The following is a 27,300-nucleotide window of genomic DNA, read 5'->3' as shown; positions in this document are numbered from 1 at the left end:
ACACAGTGGTGAATGTTAAACCAATTACTCCCAAATTGATTTTACACCTGGACTAAAAAGCATGCTCATTGAAGAATCTCCATTACAAGTGCTCGGCCTAATGTCCAGAAATAGGCTTGAGCCGCCGGCCCGATATGTTTTTATTTGAGACGCATTACCCTTTGGTTTCTCTCTGTAGTCATAGACTGTCACTAGTGCTCTATCAGGTACTTCAACAACAACATCCCATAGAAAGCCTCCGCAGATAAAGCAGACGAAATCAGAGACTTGTATTATGTTCATTCTAAGTCTCTCAGGTCCTGATCTGCTGCTCTGATAGCTGGCGTTGGTGTCCGGCTATGGAGACGATGTTTTCCTCTCCTCTCTCTCTTTTCTTTCCTTCTCTCTATCCAAGTCTGATCTCTTTCCCCTCTCTTGTCTCTGTGAAGTAAAGAGGAAGGCACCACGCTCCATCGAAAAAGAGCAAGAGCGTGCAAGTCTTTATCCATCTGAGGTCCTTCCCCCTCTCCCTCCATTGCCTTCTCCCTCTTCTCTTGTTTCTTTCTTCCTCTGTGGCGCTCCCGGCCCCACCAGATCATCCTGGGGATAAGGGATACCTGCCGTTGCCCCTTTCACCTGTTTGGGTTCCAATCGTCACCCGTGGCGTGGGACCTGAGTATTTGGGGGAATGCAGACAGGAACAATAAAAGAGGGTTTTCAGAGGATATCAGCACTACTAAACAACCTCAATGGAATCCTAAGATCTCTCTCTTTAGTGTTCATTAGACAGCAGAGCATTGAAGTCCCTTCTTGTTGTGACTGCAGGTAGGACTGGGGAAACCTATTGATCTCTGCCTCAGTCTCAACTGGGTTTGAGGGATTTACTGAACAGGTGATGTGGCTGCAGTTTAATGGTTCTCATAGTTATAGATGTTTGTTTGCTTGGTTGAACGTGGTTAGTGTGGCAATTAAGAGGTGCCATAAACTGCTACATATTAACACTGTGCTTAAGAGCCCAGACTGACTGGGTCTCTCCTCTCTAATCATTAGCCGTAGCAAATGGGATTTTCAATCTCCTGACAACAGCTTCTCTCTGTGACCTGAATATGAGCTGTCTTTAGTGTCTTACCCAACAGGTCATTTCTAGTAAATGAGGGACTTTATTGCTCAACTTGGAGCTCCAGATACACAGAGCATTTTGTGCTTTAGTTCAGCTGTAGACACACACACCGACACACACGCAGACACACACACAAACAAACAAACACACACACACACACTTATCCAGTATCTCCTCTCTATCTCTGTGCAGGGTGTCAGAAGCCAGTAGGGTTGTCACGGGGCAAGGCCAAGGTGTGTCGCTACAGTGGCTGGTACTACTGCCAGAGCTGTCATCAAGACAACCTGTTCCTCATCCCTGCCCGCCTGCTGCACAACTGGGACACCAACAGACACAAGGTGGGAATCAATGGTGATAAATGCACAATGTCCAGCTTATTGAGATACACTCTGAAATACACTTGGGAACGTTCCCTAGTTACACACATTCGTATCTTAAATTGGGTGGACCCATGGACGTGGGGTTGTGTGCCCCCATACAGTATAGAGAATGCTGCCAGGTTACATTTTCCCTCCAAACTACCCCATGTGGTCCCACAACTCATACACACATATACATACATACACACACACACACACACACACACACACACACACACACACACACACACACACATACACATACATACATACATACGCATATGTATGTATACACAGTCACAACCCCACATCCCTATGTGTTCTCCACCACTCAGCCCTCCCATCCCTCCCCCTGTGTCCTGTCCAGGTGTCCAAGCAGGCCAAGGAGTTCCTGGAGTTTGTGTATGAGGAACCCCTGCTGGACGTGCAGCAGCTGAACCCGTGTCTGTATGAACACTGTGAGGGCCTGGCTGCAGTACTGCGCCTGAGACAGCAGCTCCAGTCCCTCAGAGCATACCTGTTCAGCTGCCGTGCTGCCGTGGCCGAGGACCTCCGTAGAAGGTGAGAGGGGGGCAATTTCCAAACTGTAGTAGACCCAGTTCCTCCTCAGAGCATACCTGTTCAGCTGCTGCTCTGCTGTGGCCGAGGGGGGCTTTGAAGTCGAGGGGCATGGGGAGAGGGGAGTACTTAAGGAATGATTAATCAAGGCCTTGATTGTTGAGTCAGGTGTATGAGCACTGAACTGATACTCCAAGACCATCTTTAGTGACTACAGATATAAAGAGTTGTGAATGGGCAAGATGTTGGGGGGCCATGACAGTGAAGGGTGATGTGAAGGAGGAAGAGAGAGAATGGTGTGTAATGAGACTGCAAGCATCAGGATTTCATAAAACACAGGAATATAGTGAAGACGCTTGGAATGGTGATTGTATGTCTGATGCCCTTTGAAAGACCCTTTGTTGACTTGATTCCTAGCCCACGTTGAGTATGACTGTCTGTAGGCCTTAAGGCCCCTACATGCTCTCTCCGTATGATGGGAATGAGGGGATTGTGTTTATGTGAGGGGGTCCAGACTAAAAGGCCTGTCTCTGGGGTGATGGATGCTCACTGCCCTGTATGGGGTCACTCCCATGGACTACAGACACTCTTCGTACCCCTCCCCACACTATACTCTTGTACTCGCACTTTGTGAAGTACACTCAACACATCTCTAAAGAACTGGTTAGTAAGCTTCTCATTTTGTCCAGGTTAGTAATATTGTTTTTAAAGACAGTCCTGGTCCATATACTTGTGTCTAAAACATGTCCTTCTTTATGTGCTTTTGAGAGTCTGACTGGCAGGTTTATGTCCTGTGTCTACAGTGAGTGTGTAGGTCGGTGTAGACTGCAGACATCCCAGGTTCACCTGTCCTTTTGATGTCTGTCTCTACTGTGCTGAGGTCTGTTTGAAGTAACCTACTGACAGAAACCAACAGAGAGGGTGGGGCTCTGAGACCCTCCTACTCCTCCACACCCACCCTGGGCCCTCAGAGCCATCCCATCTGGCTGTCGGAAAGAGGGTGTAACTTCATCTAGCTGGGATGTTTACGGCAGTGGTGGCGACCCCGGAACGATGCTCGCTCACCGGGTCCCATGTTTACCGCTACACCATTAGCCCACAGCGGCTAATGCCCCACACTTCAAAACATTACAGGATTAATGAGGCCGGAGGCGCTAAAACCTTCCCCCGGCCATCCATCGGCCCTCCATAGGCCTGCCATGGCCCTGGACAGGGCTAAAGGGCTAGGGAGCTCGGAGGAAGCCTGCCCTGTGTTTATACTCAACCCCTGGGAGATGGGAGAGAGCTGTCACGGCCCACACTGTCTGTGCTGATCTAACGCACACCTCTGAACCCCACGGGTACCCCACATACACAGACACACAGAAACGCTGCAGACGCTCAGACACACAGAAACGCTGCACGTGTGGATAGTCTGCACACATACATATGAACACAGGCATGCACCATACTGTTTACAGTGTACAATACTTTATCTCCTATTCACATAAGCCGACGTCATAACCTCCATTAAACAGTGAACCTGTTGTATTCAATATATAATAGTTGTAGTCTTATCAAACCACACACTGACTGACTGGCTGTGATCTTACCCCAGCAGGGTGTGCTGGTCGGTTACTGCCAGAGCCAGAGCCAGCGCTGATACCCACAGGAAGAGTCAACACTGCAGAATCAACAGTGTGTGTGTGTGTGTGTGTGTGTGTGTGTGTGTGTGTGTGTGTGTGTGTGTGTGTGTGTGTGTGTGTGTGTGTGTGTGTGTGTGTGTGTGTGTGTGTGTGTGTTTAAATAAAGTGTTATTGGTCACATACACATGGTTAGTAGATGTTAATGCGATTGTAGCGAAATGCTTGTGCTTCTACTTCGGACAGTGCAGTAATATCTAATAAGTAATCTAATGTTTCCCCAACAACTACCTAATACACACACATCTAAAGGGGTGAATGAGAATATGTACATATAAGTATATGGATGAGCGATGGCCGAGCGGCATAGGTAAGGTGCAATAGATGGTATGAAATACAGTATATACAGTGCCTTGCGAAAGTATTCGGCCCCCTTGAACTTTGCGACCTTTTGCCACATTTCAGGCTTCAAACATAAAGATATAAAACTGTATTTTTTTGTGAAGAATCAACAACAAGTGGGACACAATCATGAAGTGGAACGACATTTATTGGATATTTCAAACTTTTTTAACAAATCAAAAACTGAAAAATTGGGCGTGCAAAATTATTCAGCCCCTTTACTTTCAGTGCAGCAAACTCTCTCCAGAAGTTCAGTGAGGATCTCTGAATGATCCAGTGTTGACCTAAATGACTAATAATGATAAATACTATCCACCTGTGTGTAATCAAGTCTCTGTATAAATGCACCTGCACTGTGATGGTCTCAGAGGTCCGTTAAAAGCGCAGAGAGCATCATGAAGAACAAGGAACACACCAGGCAGGTCCGAGATACTGTTGTGAAGACGTTTAAAGCCGGATTTGGATACAAAAAGATTTCCCAAGCTTTAAACATCCCAAGGAGCACTGTGCAAGCGGTAATATTGAAATGGAAGGAGTATCAGACCACTGCAAATCTACCAAGACCTGGCCGTCCCTCTAAACTTTCAGCTCATACAAGGAGAAGACTGATCAGAGATGCAGCCAAGAGGCCCATGATCACTCTGGATGAACTGCAGAGATCTACAGCTGAGCTGGGAGACTCTGTCCATAGGACAACAATCAGTCGTATATTGCACAAATCTGGCCTTTATGGAAGAGTGGCAAGAAGAAAGCCATTTCTTAAAGATATCCATAAAAAGTGTCGTTTAAAGTTTGCCACAAGCCACCTGGGAGACACACCAAACATGTGGAAGAAGGTGCTCTGGTCAGATGAAACCAAAATGGAACTTTTTGGCAACAATGCAAAACGTTATGTTTGGCGTAAAAGCAACACAGCCCATCACCCTGAACACACCATCCCCACTGTCAAACATGGTGTTGGCAGCATCATGGTTTGGGCCTGCTTTTCTTCAGCAGGGACAGGGAAGATGGTTAAAATTGATGAGAAGATGGATGGAGCCAAATACAGGACCATTCTGGAAGAAAACCTGATGGAGTCTGCAAAAGACCTGAGACTGGGACGGAGATTTGTCTTCCAACAAGACAATGATCCAAAACATAAAGCAAAATCTACAATGGAATGGTTCAAAAATAAACATATCCAGGTGTTAAAATGGCCAAGTCAAAGTCCAGACCTGAATCCAATCGAGAATCTGTGGAAAGAACTGAAAACTGCTGTTCACAAATGCTCTCCATCCAACCTCACTGAGCTCGAGCTGTTTTGCAAGGAGGAATGGGAAAAAATGTCAGTCTCTCGATGTGCAAAACTGATAGAGACATACCCCAAGCGACTTACAGCTGTAATCGCAGCAAAAGGTGGCGCTACAAAGTATTAACTTAAGGGGGCTGAATAATTTTGCACGCCCAATTTTTCAGTTTTTGATTTGTTAAAAAAGTTTGAAATATCCAATAAATGTCGTTCCACTTCATGATTGTGTCCCACTTGTTGTTGATTCTTCACAAAAAAATACAGTTTTATATCTTTATGTTTGAAGCCTGAAATGTGGAAAAAAGTCGCAAAGTTCAAGGGGGCCGAATACTTTCGCAAGGCACTGTACATGTGATATGAGTAATGTAAGATGTGTTAACATTATTAAAGTGGCATTATTTAAAGTGGCATTGTTTAAAGTGACTAGTAATCCATTTCTTAAAGTGGCCAGTGATTGGGTCTCAATGTAGGCAGCAGCCTCTCTGAGTTAGTGATTGCTCTATAGCAGTCTGATGGCGTTGAGATAGAAGCTGTTTTTCAGTCTCTCGGTCCCAGCTTTGATGCACCTGTACTGACCTCGCCTTCTGGTTGGTAGCGGTGTGAACAGGCAGTGGCTCGGGCAGTTGTTGTCCTTGATGATCTTTATGGCCTTTCTGACATCGGGTGCTGTAGGTATCATGGAGGGCAGGTAGTTTACTCCTGGTGATGCGTGTTGCAGACCGCACCCCCCTCTGGAGAGCCTTGCAGTTGAGGGCGGTGCAGTTGCCATACCAGGCTGTGATACAGCCCGACAGGATGCTCTCAATTGTGCATCTGTAAAGGTTTGTCAGGGTTTTGGGTGATAAGCCACATTTCTGGTGGACCACACTCGAGAGGGAAGGAGAGTTATTGTCCAGCCCTTGTGGACTGGCAGGCAGGCCCCTGAGAAAATGACAATCACACAAACCAGGGGATTTAACAGGGATTCACACGGCAGACTGGGTGGCTACTGGATGTCTCTATTGGAGGCTTAAACACTCAGGTTACATATCACAGGTTATGATGCTGATGTCTTTTTTTAAAACACTTTTTCTGTCTCCAGTGATTTGTTGTTTTGGGAAGGAGTTCTTCGGGGGTATGTTCTTTACAACGTAGAACAAAAGTGAGTGAAGATGAAGATCCATAGTGGGTTGTCATGTCATATGGCCAAAACATATTTTGCAGCAATCAGGGTGAGAGGCAGGTAGTCTGCCCTAAATATGTCTGTCAGTAGACATACACATACACTATGCTCCTGCTTCCTTGAACATAACACTGATATCCTCCAATTAAAGCTGTTGTCCGTCTGCTGAACCCTGTACTGTAGCAGTTAGATTAGTCAGTTATGGCATGGACTGTACATTCCCTAGCTGTATGTCTGGTATGTATGTATGCTCTATGTTGTTCTGACTCTGGTTGCGTTCCATATGGTACCCTATTCTCTATGAAGTGCGCTACTGTTGTCCAGGGTCCATAGGGCTCTGATCAAAAGTAATGCACTATGTAGGGAATATGGTGACGTTTAGGACGAAGCCTCTTGACTGCTGGCTTCACTCTCTCAGTAGGGGATAGTCTCTCTGACATTCCCCCCAACTCCCTGTCTATCTCTTACTGACTGGAAAGCAACACACACACCTCCCTGGCTATCGCTTAACTGTAAAGCTTCCCACAAACACATGAAAAGGGAATTCATCCTCAGCTAAACAAATAGCCCGCCCTCTGAGCCTGTGTGTGTGTCAGGTTAGTGCTGTAATGAAGCCTGTCTAATGAGGCCTGAGGCTGATGTGTGAATGGGGCTTTGCTCTCTCTGACTAGACCTTTGCCATGCCTCCTCACACAATGACCACATAAAATCTGCCTGTCTGTGGGCATACACGCACACGCTCTGCCTCTATATCTGAGCAAACTCATACATGCTTGATCACACACTCTCTGTCTCTCTGTCTCTATCTCTCTCTCTCTTTCTCTGTCTCTCTCTGTCTCTCTCTGTCTCTCTCTCTCTCTCGCTGTCTCTCTCTCACTCACTCTGTCTGTCTCACTCTGTCTCTCTCACTCACTGTCTCACTCACTGTCTCTCTCTCTCTCTTTCTCTCTCTCTCTCTCTCTGTAGAATACTGATGTATACACACATTCCACATCATTTATATAGATATTGCAACCCTCTTCAGATAAAGGCGTGGCATAGAACCTGCATAGAGCTGTGTATGTGTGCGCCTCTCTCCACTCTCATGAGTCACATTAGAGTTGTGTGTGTGTCTCTTTTCACATTGTTACTAGTACAGAGAGTGAGTGCACCCAAATTGTCCATGTGATCCCATATCTTCCCCTCTCCATCTTCTACTCTCTCCCGCTCTCTCTGTCTCTCTCTCTCTCTGTCTCTCTCTCTCACTCTGTCTCTCTCTCACTCTCTCTCTCTCTAACTGTGTCACTTTGTTGATCCTCGAGCTGAAATGTGAGCTAGCGTGGGCGAGAGTGTGTGTGTGTTTGTCTGTGTGTGTATGTGAGTATGTATGCTAACGTTTGCGTGTATGTAGTTCAAGCAGATGAGCGTAGAGAGGACTGTAATAGCGAGACGGGCAGGATGAAGAGATTATTGAGGGTACCCCGCTTCACCTCGTAATAAAGGCAGAGGGATTTTAAACCCCTAAACCCCAGCCTCCACTGCCACCCCATCCCAGCTCCCACTCTATTGAATTGACCCCCATTTTCAGGGCAATTTGGCCACTCGTTGCCACAGTTACACAGGCCCGATCATGGCGTGTGTGTGTGAGACGTGACTCATGGTGTACATTCTGTTATCGTCCTAAATTAATCTCAACATGAAAGCAGAATCTCCTTTCTGTCATGTATGATACTGTCATGTTGCTGTATGGATATACTTTCATGTTTAATATGCTGTATGTAATACTGTAATTAATAATAATAATAATTTCACCTTTATTTAACCAGGTAGGCCAGTTGAGAACAAGTTCTCATTTGCAACCACGACCTGGCCAAGACCAAGCAAAGCAGTGTGACAAAAGCAATAACACAGAGTTACACATGGGATAAACAAAAGTGCAGTCAATAACACAATAGAATAATCTGTATACAGTGTGTGCAAATGAAGTAAGGATGTAAGGCAATAAATAGGCCAATAGTGGCGAAGTAATTACAATTTAGCAATTTACACTAGAGTGATAGATGTGCAGATAAGGATGTGCAAGTAGAAATACTAGTGTGCAAAAGAGCAGAAAAACAAATATGGGGATGAGGTAGGTAGTTAGTTGGATGGATGGATGGTCTATTTATTGATGGGCTGTGTACAGGTGCAGTGATCTGTAAGCTGCTCTGACAGCTGGCACTTAAAGTTAGTGAGGGCGATATAAGTCTCCAACTTCAGTGATTTTTGCAATTCGTTCCAGTCATTGGCAGCAGAGAACTGGAAGGAAAGGCGGCCAAAGGAGGTGTTGGCTTTGGGGATGACCAGTGAAATATACCTGTTGGGGCGCGTGCTACGGGTGGGTGCTGCAATGGTCACCAGTGAGCTGAGATAAAGCGGAGCCTTACCTAGCAAAGACTTATAGATGACCTTGAGCCAGTGGGTTTGGCGACGAATATGTAGTGAGGACCAGCCAATGAGAACATACAGGTCGCAGTGGTGGGTAGCATATGGGGCTTTGGTGACAAAACGGATGGCACTGTGAAAGACTGCATCCAATTTGCTGAGTAGAGTGTTGGAGGCTATTTTGTAAATGACATCGCGGAAATCAAGGATCGGTAGGATGGTCAGTTTTACGAGGTTATGTTTGGCAGCATGAGTGAAGGAGGCTTCGTTGTGAAATAGGAAGCCAATTCTAGATTTAACTCTGGATTGGAGATGCTTAATGTGAGTCTGGAAGGAGAGTTTACAGTCTAACCAGACACCTAGGTATTTATAGTTGTCCACATATTCTTAGTCAGAACTATCCAGAGTAGTGATGCTAGTCGGGCGGGCGGGTGCGGGCAACGATCGGTTGAAAGCATGCATTTAATTTTACTTGATTTAAGAGCAGTTGGAGGCCACGGAAGGAGTGCTGTATGGCGTTGAAGCTCGTTTGGAGGTTTGTTAACACAGTGTCCAAAGAAGGGCCAGATGTATACAGAATGGTGTCATCTGCGGTGGATCAAAGAATCACCCGCAGCAAGAGCAACATCATTGATATATACAGAGAAAAGAGTCGGCCCGAGAATTGAACCCTGTGGCATCCCCATAGAGACTGCCATAGGTCCGGACAACAGGCCCTCCGATTTGTCACACTGAACTCTATCTGAGAAGTAGTTAGTGAACCAGACGAGGCAGTCATTAGAGAAACCAAGGCTGTTGAGTCTGCCGATAAGAATATGGTGATTGACAGAGTCAAGCCTTTGCCAGGTCAATGAAGATGGCTGCACAGTACTGTCTTTTATCGATGGCGGCTATGATATTGTTTAGGACCGTTTAATGTATGAAATACCATTAAACGGTGTTATACATTTACATACGTTTTCTTTTGAAGCTACCGGTCAGTTTAGTTCAAGCGTGCGAGACAAAATTACACAAAGTGTCTGTTAAATGGTATGTATTATTATATATTATGAAAGGATATAAGTCATGGTTCTAAGAAAATATTCCAATAATTGAATATATACCGTAAAGAAGTCAATCTAACTCGACCAAAACAATGGAAATGCATGGGAAAAGATCTGTGCGGGGAAAGATTCAGAATATCCTCATTGCCCCCCCGTAAAATTAGCCTACATTTAGGCTATTATTCCTGTTTATTTCACACTATGTTGAGGTAGAAATCTGAGTATAATGCTTGTATGGATGTTAACCCCAACACATGTTCATGTCACCTTAACCAATCAACTGCATTACAGTTCAAAATGTCCTTAACTACCACCACCAATTTTTGATGCTAGCTATGCTACCAGCTTATACGAACGGGAGTTAGCATTTAGCCGTCACTTCTTCTAAACCTTAAAAAGGCCCATTTCTAAATGTTATGCAGGGAAAACAGCGAAATAGATACACATCGGACTTTAGTAACCACATTGTGGGCCTGTTGCTTATACCAATCATTACGGATTTGACAAATATATCTACTTTGTTAGATCAGATTTGTTAAATGTGCACCAATCCAACGTCCTCCTTCTATTCCCCAGTCTGCTTTCCATTGACCTCTTTAATGCATTTTGCATTGATGTAATGCTCTCTCTCTCTCCCCATAGGATCTTCCCCAGAGAATACCTACTGCAACACATCCACCTGTACTCACTGGCTGACCTGCAGCAGGTAAGACACACAGGCTGCTTTTAGGCCATGTCTACACTTGATAGTTGATGCAGCTTTTGTATTCGGATCATGGAGTTCTGATCATGGAATTACAAACATGTCATGCATGCTTCTACACTAGGGATCATCAACTAGATTTTTTTTCTTGAGGGGATGGTCAGTGAGACGGAATATAATTACAAATCATTTGTAGACTGCAAATTGACTGCAAGAAGCACAAACGGATATAATATTTGACTAAAACATAATCATTTCAAACCTTGCTTACGTTTGTTTACGATCACGTGTCTCTCTATTATGCGTGGGAATACTTGGGAGCAGAATTCCAAAATTAAAATCACTTGGAGCTGATTTCCTGGTGTTTTTACAGCCTCATGTTTTTTTTAATTACATTTACTTAAACTTTGGGGCTAAATAAAACCACTCGTGGGACAAATTCGACACGAGGGCCACCAGTAGGGGAACCCTGGTCTACACCTACATTTTAAATATGTCTACCGTGTCCACATTGTGTCCTGATTCCCTTATCCCACACTATATTCAAATGCCTGTATGCATTCTGAAAACGATGGAAAAGGCTAAATCTGATAATAACACAACAGTAGCCAACTACTGTAACTAACTAGTCAGCTAACCTCTCTAACTAGCCAGCAAGCTAGCTAGCAAAGCTAAAGGGGTTGAAAATAAGTTAGCCTTTATGAAGCCAGCAAACACATTCCTCATACACTAGAAATGCATTTCCTCTGACGTTTAAAAGGAGACTTTGGGATTTTAGCCATGAGGTCCTTTATCTACTTCCCCCAGTCAGGTGAATTTTTACGTCTCTGTGTCCAGTATGAAGGAAGTTAGAGGTATTTATGCGAGCCAATGCTAACTAGTGTATGCTAGCAGATACCCATAGACTCCCAGTCATTGTGCTAACGCTAGTTAGTATTGGTTCACAAAACTACTTCTAACTTCCCTCTTAACTCTGGGGAAGTAGATATTTGGTATTTTATTAGGATCCCCATTTGCTGTTGCAAAAGCAGCAGATACTCTTCCTGGAGTCCACACAATACATGAAACATAATACAGAATGACATAATGCAGAACATCAATAGACAAGAACAGCTCAAAGACAGAACTACATAAAAAAAATGTAACGGCACACGTAGCCTACATATCAATGCATATGCACAAACTATCTAGGTCAAATAGGGCCTCATTGACAAAATATAGATAAAGGGCCTCATTGACAAAATCCCGAAGTATCCCTTTATTAACCCCCTAAATTCAATCGAATTAGCATAATTAAACAATTCTCTGAATTATCACAGTGAATTATTATAACGTTTGTTTATGTGTGAAAAAAATGTCATTCAAAATGTAATTCGTTCAGTCAGTTTAAACTAGAGATATCTGTTTTTTTGCATTGGATGCGTCTATATGTTGTTCCATGTAGGGAATCTGTTATTGAGTGCGTTTGTATGGGCTGATGGCAGTTTTTTTTCATCAAATGTTTTCTCATTTTTTTTGTTATGCTTCAAGGGGTCATAAAATTCTAAATCAAATAGCAAAATTATCCTTGGTATGACCTTCTTAAAACAATTCCATATACACTATATATACAAAAGTATGTGGACACCCCTTCAAATGTGTGGATTTGGTGTGGATTTTGATTTGGTATATAAAATCGAGCACAGAGCCATGCAATCTCCATAGACAAACATTGGCAGTAGAATCACCTTACCGAAGAACTCAGTGAGTTTCAACCTTTCCAACAAGTCAGTTCAGAACATTTCTGCCCTGCTAGAGCTGCCCCGGTCAATGGAAATGCTGTTATTGTGAAGTGGAAACGTCTAGGAACAACAACGGCTCAGCCACGAAGTGGTAGGACTCACAAGCCCACAGAAATGGACCGCCGAGTGCTGAAGCACGTAGCGTGTAAAAATCATCTGCAGCACAAGAACTGTTCGTCGGGAGCTTCAATAGACTGGGTTTCCATGGCTGAGCATCCTCACACAAGCATAAGATCACCATGCGCAATGCCAAGTGTCGGCTGGAGATCTCGCCACCATTGGACTCTGGAGCAGTGGAAACGCGTTCTCTGGAGTGATCAATCACGCTTCACCATCTGGCAGTCCGACGGACTAATCTGGGTTTGGCGGATGCCAGGAGTACGCTACCTGCCCCATTGAATAGTGCCAACTGTAAAGTTCGGTGGAGGAGGAATAATTGTCTTGGGCTGTTTTCATGGTTTGGGCTAGGCCCCTTAGCCCCTCCTCCTTAGTGGAGGGAAATCTTAATGCTACAGCATGAAATTACAATCTAGCCTATTCTGTGCTTCCAACTTTGTGGCAACAGTTTGGGCATGACAATGTCCCCGTGCATAAAGCGAGGTCCATACAGAAATGTTTTGTCGAGATCGGTGTGGAATATTTGTTTAAATATTTTTATATTGTTTTGTATTTTTTACCTCTTTCTCCCCAATTTTGTGATATCCAATTGGTAGTTACGGTCTTGTTCCGTCACTGCAACTCCGAAACACAACCCTGCCAAGCCGCTCTGATTCTTGACACACTGTTCGCTTAACCCGGAAGCCAGCCACACCAATGTGTCTGAGGAAACACCGTACAACTGGCAACCGAAGTCAGCATGCATGCGCCGGCCTGCTACAAGGAGTCGCTAGAGCGTTGTGTGGAAGAACTTGACTGGACTGCACAGAGTCCTGACCTCAACCCCATCAAACATCTTTGGGATTAATTGGAAGCCAGGCCTAGTCGCCCAACATCAGTGCCCAACCTCACTAATGCTCTTGTGGCTGAATGGAATCAAGTCCCCGCAGCAATGTTCCAACATCTAGTGAAAATCCTTCCCAGAGGAGTAGAGGCTGTTATAGCAGCAAAGGGGGGACCAACTCCATATTAATGCCCATGATTTTGGAATGACATGTTCGACGAGCAGGTCTCCATATACTTTTGATCATGTCGTGGGGTACCACTCACTCCCTCTCTTTCTCTGACCCCCCCCCCCACCCCCTCTCTTAACAACCCAGGGAGAGTCCATAGCCCTCTTCTCCCCCTTCCCTGCTCCCTCCATGTCCCCCTCTCCCCCTGGCCCGTTCACTAATTACACACATTCAGAATCAACAGGCAGAAAAACAAGAGTGTGACAGTCCACCATTCTTCCCTACATCCCCTGCCCTGACACTGTCTCTCTCTTCCCCCTCTTTTGCTATCCTTCTATCTCCTTTCTCCTCCGCTTTACCCCGTCTATTGCTCTGTACTTCTATCCCCTCTCACTCCTCTCTCTATCCCTCTCTCCCTCTTTCTCTCTCTGGGTGTCTGCGTGTGTCACTGTCACATTCTCCAGTGGACTGCACACAACACTCAGACAGGTTATGATGCCCATGTCAAACAAACTCTAATAGATGGCTTAAAGATTACCTCAAGTTGAGGACACCGCAGCATGCTACAACAGACATGCTGCTATAGGCAACTTACTCGGGGCTTGACAACTGCTTTAAAAGTTGCAAACAGCTCAACAATTCAGTGATAAGCAATGATAAATTGATGGATGGCTGCATTTGTTTTCCCCATAATTGATAAACTATATCAGAACCTATTTGCCAAGTATACTTTTCCCCATATATTTTCTCTCTCGCTCTCTCTCTCTCTCACACAGCTTCTTAATTGGCTTTCCATATTAACGAGCTGTTTCTTTTATTTCACCTGAATAATCAGAGCTCCTTCATCAAGCCTGGCTTTTATTGTTGCCCAGCGAGATCAGTGAAGACTGAGCCGTCTCTCCCTGGCTAGTTATTGACTAGACCCAGTCCTTCATAGAAAGCAGCAGTGCACTTGGCTCTTTACTATTGAACTCCCAACAAACGCGTCCTATTTGGAGCAGCCTCTGTCTTTAAACCATCAGACTGTTGGCCATATTTGTTTGCCCAGGGCCTGCCCAGAGGCTGGACTTGTTTGGCTACTGGCCCTTTTGTTGCTTCATTGAAATGTTTTTTTGCTTTTCCAGTTGTAAAGTAGTGGGATGGGGAGATAGGCTTGTTTTGGAGGACTGAGGAGTACCATATAGATGCTAATTGTATTGTGTGTCGTGTACCGGGGCAGCAGTCCTAGTCCTGCCAACGACCTACAAACAACTGGAGGGGACAAAGGGGCATTGAGCAGCCCCGGCCCGGCCCGGATTGCACGGTGGCCATGGTGACACGCACATACGTGCAATAGGGCAGATTCCCACACTGACACCCTGGCATACGACTTAAGCACACCACAGGCTATCTAGTAGCCACACTGACGAAGACACAAGGACTTCCTAGTTGAGCCCAGATACAGGCATAGACACAGGCATTAGGCATGTATGCCCTTACACTGGCACGCTCATTGGAATAGGGGCATGTTGGTCATCTTGAGAGCTGTTGGGTAAATGGTAATTTTTCAGCGTTTTCTGAACTGTAAGATATTGATTTTAAACTCAAAAATTGCACATATTTCTGAATATTTTTGAATTTTTTAAAACTCAAACACCGCTGCCTCTCAGTCCCACACAGACATACACGGACATTCTCTCTATCTCTCACTCGCTCTCATCCATAATCACACTCCCCACTACACGTCTTACACACACACACACACACACACACACACACACACACACACACACACACACACACACACACACACACACACACACACACACACACACACGGACTGGTAGTAATCCTGTTTGGTGAGAGGGGTGTTATCCAAACAGAGCTCACCCTGTCTTTATGTGTGTAATCCGGGTGGCTTTCTGAGCATCACTAATGGAGGCCCGGCCTTCATCAGCGGAACACTAGAGAGGGATAACGTAGCGGGTGTTAAACAGAGGTTTTAGGGGATTAAGCCGTTTGGACCACAAAGCCCCCTGCACGGGACAGGGCCAGATGGGTGTGACTTTATGAGGGGTGGGGGGTGAGGAGGATTTGATTGAGGGGTGTTGGTGGAATGAGGGGGGGGGGGGGATGCTGGGGCTGGTGTTCCAGGAACATTCACATTGACACTGCAGCGAAGGAAGGCAGCTGCAGGCAGGACAAACGAATGGTAGCCTCTCTCTTCCCCGCTCTGTCTGCACCCCTCCCTCAGACCGGCTGTAGGTGTGGTTTCACTTCTCTGAGGAGAATTTATCCACCTGGTTGGCAAAGAAAGGGAAACCTGGGGCTACTGCCATTTTCTGCTTTTTTTCCCCTAAAGCATCTCCCATTCACACTTCTCCTGCCCTTTCTCTCCCTTCAATTCCAACTCTCTCTATCTCTCTCACTTCCTCACTCTCTCCCTCTGCAACTTTTGCCTTCTCTCTGTCCCTTTCCCTCCTCTCTCTCTCTCTCTGTTTCCCTTCATCTCCCTCTCTCCTTGTCCACTGAGCATCAGTCCCAGTCAGAACCCAGTGTGGTGTGTTGCCAGTCGTGTCTTAATTACCCCTGGTGTCAGCATTGATCAGGGGTGGTATATATCATCTGGGTTAGGCTTGGCTAGGGGATGGGGAACACTGCCTGGCTGGCTGGCAGGCTGCTCTGCCTGACTGGCTCTCTGGATTGCTGGCTGACTCACTGACTGGCTACTCTGCCTCACTGCTCCACACTACACACAGCCTTTGATTGCTGGGCTACAGCCTGGCTCATGTCACCATGCTAGACAGCATTATTCACAGTGTTGTAGCTCTCCCAGACTGGGGTTGCCACAGCCTCCGGGCTGGAGGGATGGAAAGATGAAGGGATGGAAAGATGGAGGTGTGGTGCGTTTTCAGCCACTGCTTGAGGAGTTATTAGGACTGTTCCTGGTTGTCGCCCATTCTCTAGGTAGTTAGTCATGAGCTGTTGTAGACCAGTTAGTATTACATTATGTAATCTCTCATTCTCTGTCCAAACCATACAGACATAACGTCCACCTCCCCTGCAGAGCACCTTTTCAGTTATCCATCCATTGTGTGTATGTATGCATGTGCGTGCGTGTGTAGGAGTGGGGGTCGGGGTGGTCTCCTCTCCTTTCTTCGTTCTCCTTTCACCTTCAGCCCCCCTCCTCACCCCCATCCTCCTTCTTCAGCCTCTCCTTCCCTCTGTCCCCCTCTCCCTCTCTCTCGTCTTTTCTCCTTCTCTTCTCTCCTCCAGGCTGAAGAATGCCTGGCAGGCCTTAATTGGTGCAGCCCCAGCGCTGCCAGGTGTAGCCACTTGTCTCTGCCCCCTCAGCCTCCCTCAGTGTTCTCTGGAGGTCCACTCAGGCCCGTTCCCTTCCCCAGCCCCATTCAACAGAGCCACAATGCTCTCTACCAGGCCCTCACCAATCAAAGGCCCTGCCGGTTTTTAACTACTCGCCCACCGGCATTCACATATCATTTTTTGCTAAAACGGCCCCCAAAAAAAGGAATTCCCCCCGCCCCCCAGGCCTCTCCAGCCAGCCTTTCTCCCAGGGCCTTCATTAGTTTTGATGTAAATTCCCGATGTGAATTCCTGACGTGAACTCTTGTCCATCTCCTCTATGTGCTGCGCTGCAGTGGCTCCCAATGGGACCTGTATTAAAAGTGTTTATCCTCACAGGGAAAATGCTGCTGTCTTCTCTCTGTATAGTATAATATATTACAGCAGTACATTCTTATAGATGGGACATAGAATGGTTGAATTAGAATGAAAATGTTGAAAATGTTGAATTTGAATTCTATCGTGGAGAATGAGGAAGAGAATGTTTTGGAAAGTACATTTAATTTCACTTCTTTCATTATTCCCTTTTTTCCTTCTCTCTCTCTCTCTCTCGCTCTCTCTCTCTCTCTCTCTCTCTCTCTCTCTCTCTCTCTCTCTCTCTCTTGTCTATCTCCATCTCCTTCCTTCCCTACCTCTCTCTCTCTTGTCTATCTCCATCTCCTTCCTTCCCTGCCTCTCTCTGTCTCTTGTCCATCTCCATCTCCGTCCTTCCCTATCCCTCTCTCTCTCTCTCTCTTGTCTCTCTCTCTCTCTCTCTCTCTTGTCTATCTCCATCTCCTTCCTTCTCTCTCTTGTCTGTCTCCATCTCCTTCCTTCTCTCTCTCTCTCTCTCTCTCTTGTCTATCTCCATCTCCTTCCTTCCCTGCCTCTCTCTGTCTCTTGTCCATCTCCATCTCCTTCCTTCCCTATCTCTCTCTCTCTCTCTCTCTCTCTCTCTCTCTCTCTCTCTCTCTCTCTTGTCTCTCTCTCTCTCTCTCTCTCTCTTGTCTATCTCCATCTCCTTCCTTCCCTACCTCTCTCTCTCTTGTCTATCTCCATCTCCTTCCTTCCCTGCCTCTCTCTGTCTCTTGTCCATCTCCATCTCCGTCCTTCCCTATCCCTCTCTCTCTCTCTCTCTCTCTCTCTCCCTCTCTCTCTCTCTCTTGTCTCTCTCTCTCTCTCTCTCTCTTGTCTATCTCCATCTCCTTCCTTCTCTCTCTTGTCTGTCTCCATCTCCTTCCTTCTCTCTCTCTCTCTCTCTCTCTCTCTTGTCTATCTCCATCTCCTTCCTTCCCTACCTCTCTCTCTCTCTTTCTCTTGTCTATCTCCTTCCTTCCCTACCTCTCTCTCTCTCTTGTCTATCTCCATCTCCTTCCTTGCCTACCTCTCTCTCTCTCTACAGGTGATTGATGGGAAGCTGGCCCCCTTTCTCTCCAAGGTGATTAAGTTTGCCAGTTCCCACGTCTTCAGCTGCAGCCAGTGCAGAGAGAAGGGCTTCATCTGTGAGATGTGTCAGAACGGACAGGTCATCTATCCCTTCCAGGAGAGTGCCACTAAGAGGTGAGGCCCCTTCATGCTAGGATCAGCTCAAGACTTCAACAATCTTAACCTTTTTAACTATTCAGGGTAGCAGAGAAAACAGATGTTAGATCAGCGACTTGCGTGATGGCATCCTGGAAGAGTGAATGGAGTAAAGAGCAGTGTTAATTACACGCTGGCAGGGGCACGGGTGACAGGGAGAACATGGTGTCCTGCTGGAGAGGAACAGTTCATCCCCATATTGCCTTGCTCCGTCCCTGTTTCTGTCCTTGTCTGCCTCTGCCTGAGCCTTATGACATGCCACTGTTAAGGAATGGCCCTCTCTCACCTCAGGGAGGTTTCATTCACTTTGAAGAGAACAAGACAGGAAGGGGGAGAAGAGGAGGAAAGAAGATCCTCTCTTTTACAGGAAGAGGATGGTGGAGATGAGGAGAAGAGAGGACACAGAAGAGGACAGCGTAGAGGACAGAGGAGAGATCGCCAGACGTGGCTGTGCTGCTCTTGGCCAGAAGCCCGAGAGCGAGACAGGCAGATAAAACATTCATTAATGTCTAGTCTGTCCACACACTCTTAAATTATTGATCTCTGCTGCCTCAGCTCACACATCTCTCTTCTGGGTTAACGGAGAGCCTCTGAAGGCAGGGCCATGAGAAGCAGAGGTGTGTGTGTGTGTGTGTGTGTGTGTGTGTGTGTGTGTGTCTCTCTGTCTGTCTGTCTGTCTGTCTGTCTGTCTGTCTGTCTGTCTGTCACAATCTTTGCCGAAGTGAATAAATGATATATATTAATCTAGCTTTAAAGGTATCGACTCCCCACATAAATGTTATGCTGTTTCTTCAGCTTACAGAAGATGCTGTAGACTAGAGCTAATGATTTAATTGCAGTGCTTGGTACACACACACCCTTCACTATCAGGCTGGATGGCACACCTGAACTTTTGACCAGGGTTTATTGCCCTTGGCAAGGAAGGATCACGTTAACTGATAGTGATAGTAAACCAGTTATACTGTAGTAAGAGTAACAGCTTAGTCAGACTTTGGCCCCCGAGAGTAGGACCTGCTCCTTTCCTGGTTGCATCAGCTTTACCACCTCATCCATGACATAGCCTGGGACACTCAGTTCGTTAGCCTGCCATATAGACTCTGTTAATCATCAATAGGTGAACAATTGGATTCTTTGGGACCGGTGCCCCATTTTGATTCGAGTGGCTATGAGTATGTTGTGTCGGATGCATTCCATAATCATTTCTGAAATATGTTCTACATTGTTTGTTCCAATTTATGGTCTTCTTCTTCTTCTTTTTTTTTTACCTTCTAAATGTCACTACAAATGTATTTATTTTCAGGCAAAGTAAATGCTTTCACCATTCTATGTTCCAGAAGTTTTAAGGTGAACTGTGTAGCCTAGTTAAGTGGATGCTGAACAAGGTTTCTCTCGTCTTATCTTCTATACATACAGTGGGGCAAAAAAGTATTTAGTCAAGTTCTCCCACTTAAAAAGATGAGAGGCCTGTAATTTTCATCATAGGTACACTTCAACTATGACAGACAAAATTATAATAAAAAATGCAGAAAATCACATTGTAGAATTTTTTATGAATTTATTTGCAAATTATGGTGGAAAATAAGTATTTTGTCAATAACCAAAGTTTATCTCAATACTTTGTTATATACCCTTTGTTGGCAATGACAGAGGTCAAACGTTTTCTGTAAGTCTTCACAAGTTTTTCACACACTGTTGCTGATATTTTGGCCCATTCCTCCATGCAGATCTCCTCTAGAGCAGTGATGTTTTGGAGCTGTTGCTGGGCAACACGGACTTTCAACTCCCTCCAAAGATTTTCTATGGGGTTGAGATCTGGAGACTGGCTAGGCCACTCCAGGACCTTGAAGTGCTTCTTACGAAGCCACTCCTTCGTTGCCCGGGCGGTGTGTTTGGGATCATTGTCATGCTGAAAGACCCAGCCACGTTTCATCTTCAATGCCCTTGCTGATGGAAGGAGGTTTTCACTCAAAATCTCACGATACATGGCCCCATTCATTCTTTCCTTTACACGGATCAGTCGTCCTGGTCCCTTTGCAGAAAAACAGCCCCAAAGCATGATGTTTCCACCCCCATGCTTCACAGTAGCTATGGCGTTCTTTGGATGCAACTCAGCATTCTTTGTCCTCCAAACACGACGAGTTGAGTTTTTACAAAAAAGTTATATTTTGGTTTCATCTGACCATACGACATTCTCCCAATCTTCTTCTGGATCATCCAAATGCTCTCTAGCGAACTTCAGACGGGCCTGGACATGTACTGGCTTAAGCAGGGGGACACGTCTGGCACTGCAGGATTTGAGTCCCTGGCGGCGTAGTGTGTTACTGATGGTAGGCTTTGTTACTTTGGTCCCAGCTCTCTGCAGGTCATTCACTAGGTCCACTAGGTGTGGTTCTGGGATTTTTGCTCACCGTTCTTGTGATCATTTTGACCCCACGGGGTGAGATCTTGCGTGAAGCCCCAGATCGAGGGAGATTATTAGTGGTCTTGTATGTCTTCCATTTCCTAATAATTGCTCCCACAGTTGATTTCTTCAAACCAAGCTGCTTACCTATTGCAGATTCAGTCTTCCCAGCCTGGTGCAGATCTACAATTTTGTTTCTGGTGTCCTTTGACAGCTCTTTGGTCTTGGCCATAGTGGAGTTTGGAGTGTGACTGTTTGAGGTTGTGGACAGGTGTCTTTTATACTGATAAGTTCAAACAGGTTCCATTAATACAGGTAACGAGTGGAGGACAGAGGAGCCTCTTAAAGAAGAAGTTACAAGTCTGTGAGAGCCAGAAATCTTGCTTGTTTGTAGGTGAATGCTTACTTTCCACCATAATTTGCAAATAAATTAATAAAAAATCCTACAATGTGATTTTCTGGATTTTTTTTCTCATTTTGTCTGTCATAGTTCAAGTGTACCTATGATGAAAATTACAGGCTTCTCTCATCTTTTTAAGTGGGAGAACTTGCACAATTGGTGGCTGACTAAATTATTTTTTGCCCCACTGTATGCTCAGCAGATCGCTAGATACTGCCACCTGTGTATAATGCTGTCCTGTCCAACAGATACCTGGGAGGGTGGTAACGTGATCAATCTTCCAGGCGGGGCTGGACAGGGCTGGGTGAAACTAATGTTTATCCAGTCTTTTAGTACAGTGATGTGTTCATCTGGAAATGTATATCTGGAAATGTATATTTCCAGCTCATCCAGCTCATACATTTCCGACATCAGTGACCAACCTACAAGCTGAAACTAATATGCTTTTTCCCCTCGCTTCAGATTTGTGTTGTATTGATGTTTGTGACTCTGTGCTTGGTCTGTATGTGTCCAGATGTGATGGTTGTGGAGCGGTGTTCCATACAGAGTGTCATCAGAAGGCCCAGCCGTGTCCACGCTGCGTACACAGAGAGCTCCACCATAAGAGAGCCTCGTCTTTCTGGAGCCCTGACGACGATACACCAGGCTGCGTCACACTGCCTTACCAGTACACCTGATCACAAATACACACACACACACACCCGACACCCGGAGATCACACACACACACACACACACACAGATTGAAACAGCGGTGCCACTCCACAGAGCTACACTCACCAAAGTCAATGGAAGCATGTGTGTTTGTGTGTGTGAGCTGGCCAGGATACACAGTGAGAGTGTTGATGACTAAGAAAGGGTTATGCTCTCTCACACACACCTGCTTTGTGAGCTACGCTGACGTCACTCTCACCTGGAAGAGATGGATCCTAACGCAACACCCACCGGAGAGGAACTGCTCTGCCTCTTAGCCTCTCTGCTATGTGCTATCTTCATAGTGCTGCATACACACACAAACACACAGAAACACACACTCACAAACACAAACACAGACAACATAAATAAAGGGAGAGGGACTGCTCTGCCTCTTAGCCTCTCTGCTATGTGCTATCTTCATAGTGCTACACAAACACAGAAACACACACATACACACTCAAACACAGACAACACAAATAAAGGGAGAGGGACTATGCTGACTCAACAGCAGTAATGCGTCCTCTTGACTTTCTGGACACAGTCGCTCACACACACACACACATCTGGAAATGTATATTTCCAGCTCATACATTTCCGACATCAGTGACCAACCTACAAGCTGAAACTAATATGCTGTTGGTGTGATGTCACTATAGCCTATATCTATAGCCTATATCTGGACTCTGTTGGTGTGATGTCACTATAGCCTATATCTGTAGCCTATATCTGGACTCTGTTGGTGTGATGTCGCAACTCGCTATATATTTGGACTATATATCTGAACTCTACATGTCCGTACTTCACCACGCTGTCCCTCTGCCCTTCACTCTCTCTTTATCCTCCCCTTCACATGTTTTTGCACTATTTATGCATGTTCATTAGGATGTCAAGCCACAGACTGGGTTAGTAGCCACTGTATTTAAGGATGAGTTTGCTTATTTAACTCACCTATTAGCTGTTAGAGCCCCTCTAACCAACCAACCTTTATCCAGACATATTCAATAGGAGGGTCCAAGTGGGGGACGCTTATTATGATCAGGACACACTTGAAACTAGAATGAGATTGAGTCATAGTAATGTTCAAATCGCATATCATCCTATCATGTATACTTTTTCCTTGAGCGTGATAGGGGCAACTACTCCCTACTGCTGTCCTATGGGGCTAGAGGCTGGTGGATGTATTGACTGTCTCCATTATATTCAGTAGGAAAGGCTCCATCAGGTCAGCCCTACATCTCCAGGCCTCAGCCACAGAGGGCCCAAATTACAGTCCATGGAAAAGACCATGCAGGGATTAGTTATGTTACGCAAGCCATCTCAAACCCGCAGGAGCTAGGACTCATTCTGCTGCTATGACTCAGTGCTCTCACTCATATATATATATATATGAGTGAGAGAGAGAGATTTGGTGAGGGGTGTCTATGACTCCCAGTAGTGTGACTGGTCTAAGCTCAAAGGACTGGCGGTGGAGGATGAGAGCCCCAGTGTGTGTACTGTATGTGTGAGAGCCCCAGTGTGTGTACTGTAGGTGTGAGAGCCCCAGTGTGTGTACTGTATGTGTGTGTACTGTATGTGTGAGAGCCCCAGTGTGTGTACTGTAGGTGTGAGAGCCCCAGTGTGTGTACTGTATGTGTGAGAGCCCCAGTGTGTGTACTGTATGTGTGAGAGCCCCAGTGTGTGTACTGTAGGTGTGAGAGCCCCAGTGTGTGTACTGTATGTGTGAGAGCCCCAGTGTGTGTACTGTATGTGTGAGAGCCCCAGTGTGTGTACTGTATGTGTGAGAGCTCCAGTGTGTGTACTGTATGTGTGAGAGCTCCAGTGTGTGTACTGTATGTGTGAGAGCCCCAGTGTGTGTACTGTATGTGTGAGAGCCCCAGTGTGTGTACTGTATGTGTGTGTACTGTATGTGTGAGAGCCCCAGTGTGTGTACTGTATGTGTGTGTACTGTATGTGTGAGAGCCCCAGTGTGTGTACTGTATGTGTGAGAGCCCCAGTGTGTGTACTGTAGGTGTGAGAGCCCCAGTGTGTGTACTGTATGTGTGAGAGCCCCAGTGTGTGTACTGTAGGTGTGAGAGCTCCAGTGTGTGTACTGTATGTGAGAGCCCCAGTGTGTGTACTGTATGTGTGAGAGCCCCAGTGTGTGTACTGTATGTGTGAGAGCTCCAGTGTGTGTACTGTATGTGTGAGAGCCCCAGTGTGTGTACTGTATGTGTGAGAGCCCCAGTGTGTGTACTGTATGTGTGAGAGCCCCAGTGTGTGTACTGTATGTGTGAGAGCTCCAGTGTGTGTACTGTATGTGTGAGAGCCCCAGTGTGTGTACTGTATGTGTGAGAGCTCCAGTGTGTGTACTGTATGTGAGAGCCCCAGTGTGTGTACTGTATGTGTGAGAGCCCCAGTGTGTGTACTGTATGTGTGAGAGCCCCAGTGTGTGTACTGTATGTGTGAGAGCTCCAGTGTGTGTACTGTATGTGTGAGAGCCCCAGTGTGTGTACTGTATGTGTGAGAGCCCCAGTGTGTGTACTGTATGTGTGAGAGCCCCAGTGTGTGTACTGTAGGTGTGAGAGCCCCAGTGTGTGTACTGTATGTGTGAGAGCCCCAGTGTGTGTACTGTAGGTGTGAGAGCCCCAGTGTGTGTACTGTATGTGTGAGAGCCCCAGTGTGTGTACTGTATGTGTGAGAGCCCCAGTGTGTGTACTGTATGTGTGAGAGCCCCAGTGTGTGTACTGTATGTGTGAGAGCTCCAGTGTGTGTACTGTAGGTGTGAGAGCCCCAGTGTGTGTACTGTAGGTGTGAGAGCCCCAGTGTGTGTACTGTATGTGTGAGAGCCCCAGTGTGTGTACTGTATGTGTGAGAGCCCCAGTGTGTGTACTGTATGTGTGAGAGCCCCAGTGTGTGTACTGTATGTGTGAGAGCCCCAGTGTGTGTACTGTAGGTGTGAGAGCCCCAGTGTGTGTACTGTATGTGTGAGAGCCCCAGTGTGTGTACTGTATGTGTGAGAGCCCCAGTGTGTGTACTGTATGTGTGAGAGCCCCAGTGTGTGTACTGTATGTGTGAGAGCCCCAGTGTGTGTACTGTATGTGTGAGAGCCCCAGTGTGTGTACTGTATGTGTGAGAGCCCCAGTGTGTGTACTGTAGGTGTGAGAGCCCCAGTGTGTGTACTGTATGTGTGCTTTTGGATCCCCTTTTTCCATTACTTGAACTCTACTTGGGCAAGAACATGTTTTCTCTGCATTGTTGCCTTTTCCTCTCCTATCTTTCTTCTCCTGCTTTCTGAGGTACTGTGCTTTAATCATACAAAACTTAACAAGACAGATGCTTTAGCTAGAGTCATGTCTTCCTTATGCAGCTGGGCCTTTATATTCAGATTCTGCTTTCCCTAGAATGTCTTTGTTTATCACTTTCCACATTTCTTCCCGTTTTGTCTCATCTCTCCTGAAAGGGCCTTAGTACTCCTTAAGCTGCTCATCCAAGTTTCAGTTTGTTTATGTATTCATGTATTTGTATGTAAGTATGTATGGTTTACATTTGAAGTTACAAGTCATATCACCTTCTGGAAAAAGGCTTGATAGAAAGCTGGATAACAGCTAACTCTGGTTCAGGCTGTTTGTGTGGCCTGCTAACACTGAGCCAGTGTTACCAAGCAGCACTAATGCCCTGGACAAGAGCAAGATAACAGCTAGCTAAGTGGCAGTGCTTGTTTAAATGCAGCTACATTATCATTTGGTTTTCAGTATTTTAACATTTTGCACTATCAATTATTTTGCTGTTGTAATGTTTGGGGTTGTATGCTATTATGTCCAGTAAATCAATCGCTTGTTTTTTGTGTGAATTATAATGACCTGTTCTGACAAATTCATTCATGTTATTTATTGAGTGTCTTTTCGCCTGCCTTAAAATGAAAGCCAATCCTGTTACAGCGATAATGTAGTTTGTGTGAGACGTGTGGGCTTCCATCTTTAATCATCAAAATGCCTCAGATGCCCATGTAGTATTAAGCCATGTGTCTGTTTTTCATTGTATAGAAGAGATCCAAAACCGATGGTCACTGTTGCTTGAATAAAGGTGTCTACTCCAATCTGGAAAGCAAAGGAGATAATATCTTAAATTTGTTTTGTTTTTTTTTATTTGGCTTCAACAAAGCTCAATGTACTAAGAGCAGAAAGGGAAGGCTTATAAACGGTCTGTTCTTTGAAGTAAAACTCTGCATACTTGTAGTCAAATGTACATAACTGAAGTCTATCAGAGTGCAGGCTCTCATAGACTGTCTTAAAAAGCTTAAATGACTAGGAGTGTTACTGCTTCTCTTAATGTATGTTGAGCTTAAACATCAGGAATTCATTATACTGGAAATGGTGGACAATACAGTCTCTACTGAGGGACTGATGAGGGCAATGAACCTAAGGGAAGTATTCTCCTGGACATGTTTTTCCTGTTCAGATGCACCGCCAAATAGGGATATCTTTCTTTCCACATACTTTCTCCAACCTTCACACCATGAGCACTTGGTTTCTGGATTAATGAATACACCCTGCTTTTCAATACTGGGTTTTTATTGTGGATTTTACTCTGCCTTCGTTACATTTTGTTATTTTGTGTCACTTATTTATTTGATTTATGTTGTGCACCAAGCAGCACTTAGGACTTAAGCACTGTTTCAGGTTTCCCTACTGTTCTATCTTTCTGTTTCGATATGTATCACAGCCAACCTCTTACAGAGACTTGTGTTTCAGTACCTGACCCCTCCTTCCTCCTGCTTTTCTTTGTCTTTTTTTACCACTGATGCCAATAAAACAAACAACTTAATACAGGCTGGTGTGGACGGTGATTTTCTGATCTGGAGTGAATACTCATTGGAGACAGGTGTATGATGATACTATAGGGACAGGAGTTTCTCCATAAAGATGGAGAATGTACAGATGTACCGATGTACCTTCAATGGTCACATGGTCTGTAAAAACTGGTCCTAGTTAGATAATGCATTTGTGAAGTACATAAATCCCTGCTTGTGAGTCAGAACCAACCGAAGAATGGTGACAGTGGAACAAATGATTCAGTCCTGTCTATTTCTATTCGTAGTCCTGTTGATCGCCCTGAATGACGTTCCATATTGGGCTTGGTTAGGCTTGGTTTGGTTTAGGGCCAGAGCAGGTCCAAACACTGACTCTCTGACTCTCACTAATCCCAAATTACAAACCTGACTGAATGTATCAGGTTCCTTTCCTCATGGAGGAGAACCAAGACCCAGCCAGCCTGAGGACCTGTGACAAACCACACTTTACTAGCAGCCTTGTAATCGTCAAGGATCTGACTGAGTTCTACCACTCGCTTTGTGTCTTTTTTTAATAGTGAATTGCCTTATTGTTTATGCTGGCA

At 45.5% G+C, this 27,300-nt stretch overlaps 1 protein-coding gene across 3 annotated transcripts in view; it reads left to right on the top strand.

Annotated features, from left to right (window-relative positions):
- Positions 1-23,580, top strand: part of LOC110520227 (pleckstrin homology domain-containing family M member 3) — a 50,221-nt gene extending 26,641 nt beyond the window's left edge. The window contains exons 5-10 of one of the 3 annotated variants that reach the window (XR_005049721.1): positions 1,292-1,437; positions 1,826-2,019; positions 10,579-10,642; positions 18,253-18,410; positions 21,747-23,484; positions 23,529-23,580. Coding sequence is in view for 1 of the 3 variants with exons in the window: in XM_036974620.1 (XP_036830515.1) it covers positions 1,292-1,437; positions 1,826-2,019; positions 10,579-10,642; positions 18,253-18,410; positions 21,747-21,909 (725 nt within the window). In the remaining 2 variants the exon portion in view is untranslated. The other 2 variants (XR_005049715.1, XM_036974620.1) reach the window with 2 other exon arrangements.
- Positions 23,581-27,300: the final 3,720 nt, after the last annotated feature.

This window comes from Oncorhynchus mykiss, chromosome 3 (genome assembly GCF_013265735.2).
Source record: "Oncorhynchus mykiss isolate Arlee chromosome 3, USDA_OmykA_1.1, whole genome shotgun sequence".
Classification (NCBI taxonomy): Eukaryota; Metazoa; Chordata; class Actinopteri; order Salmoniformes; family Salmonidae; genus Oncorhynchus; species Oncorhynchus mykiss.
The sequence above is the reverse complement of the archived record's forward strand: the minus strand, read 5'-3'. Positions and strand labels throughout refer to the sequence as shown.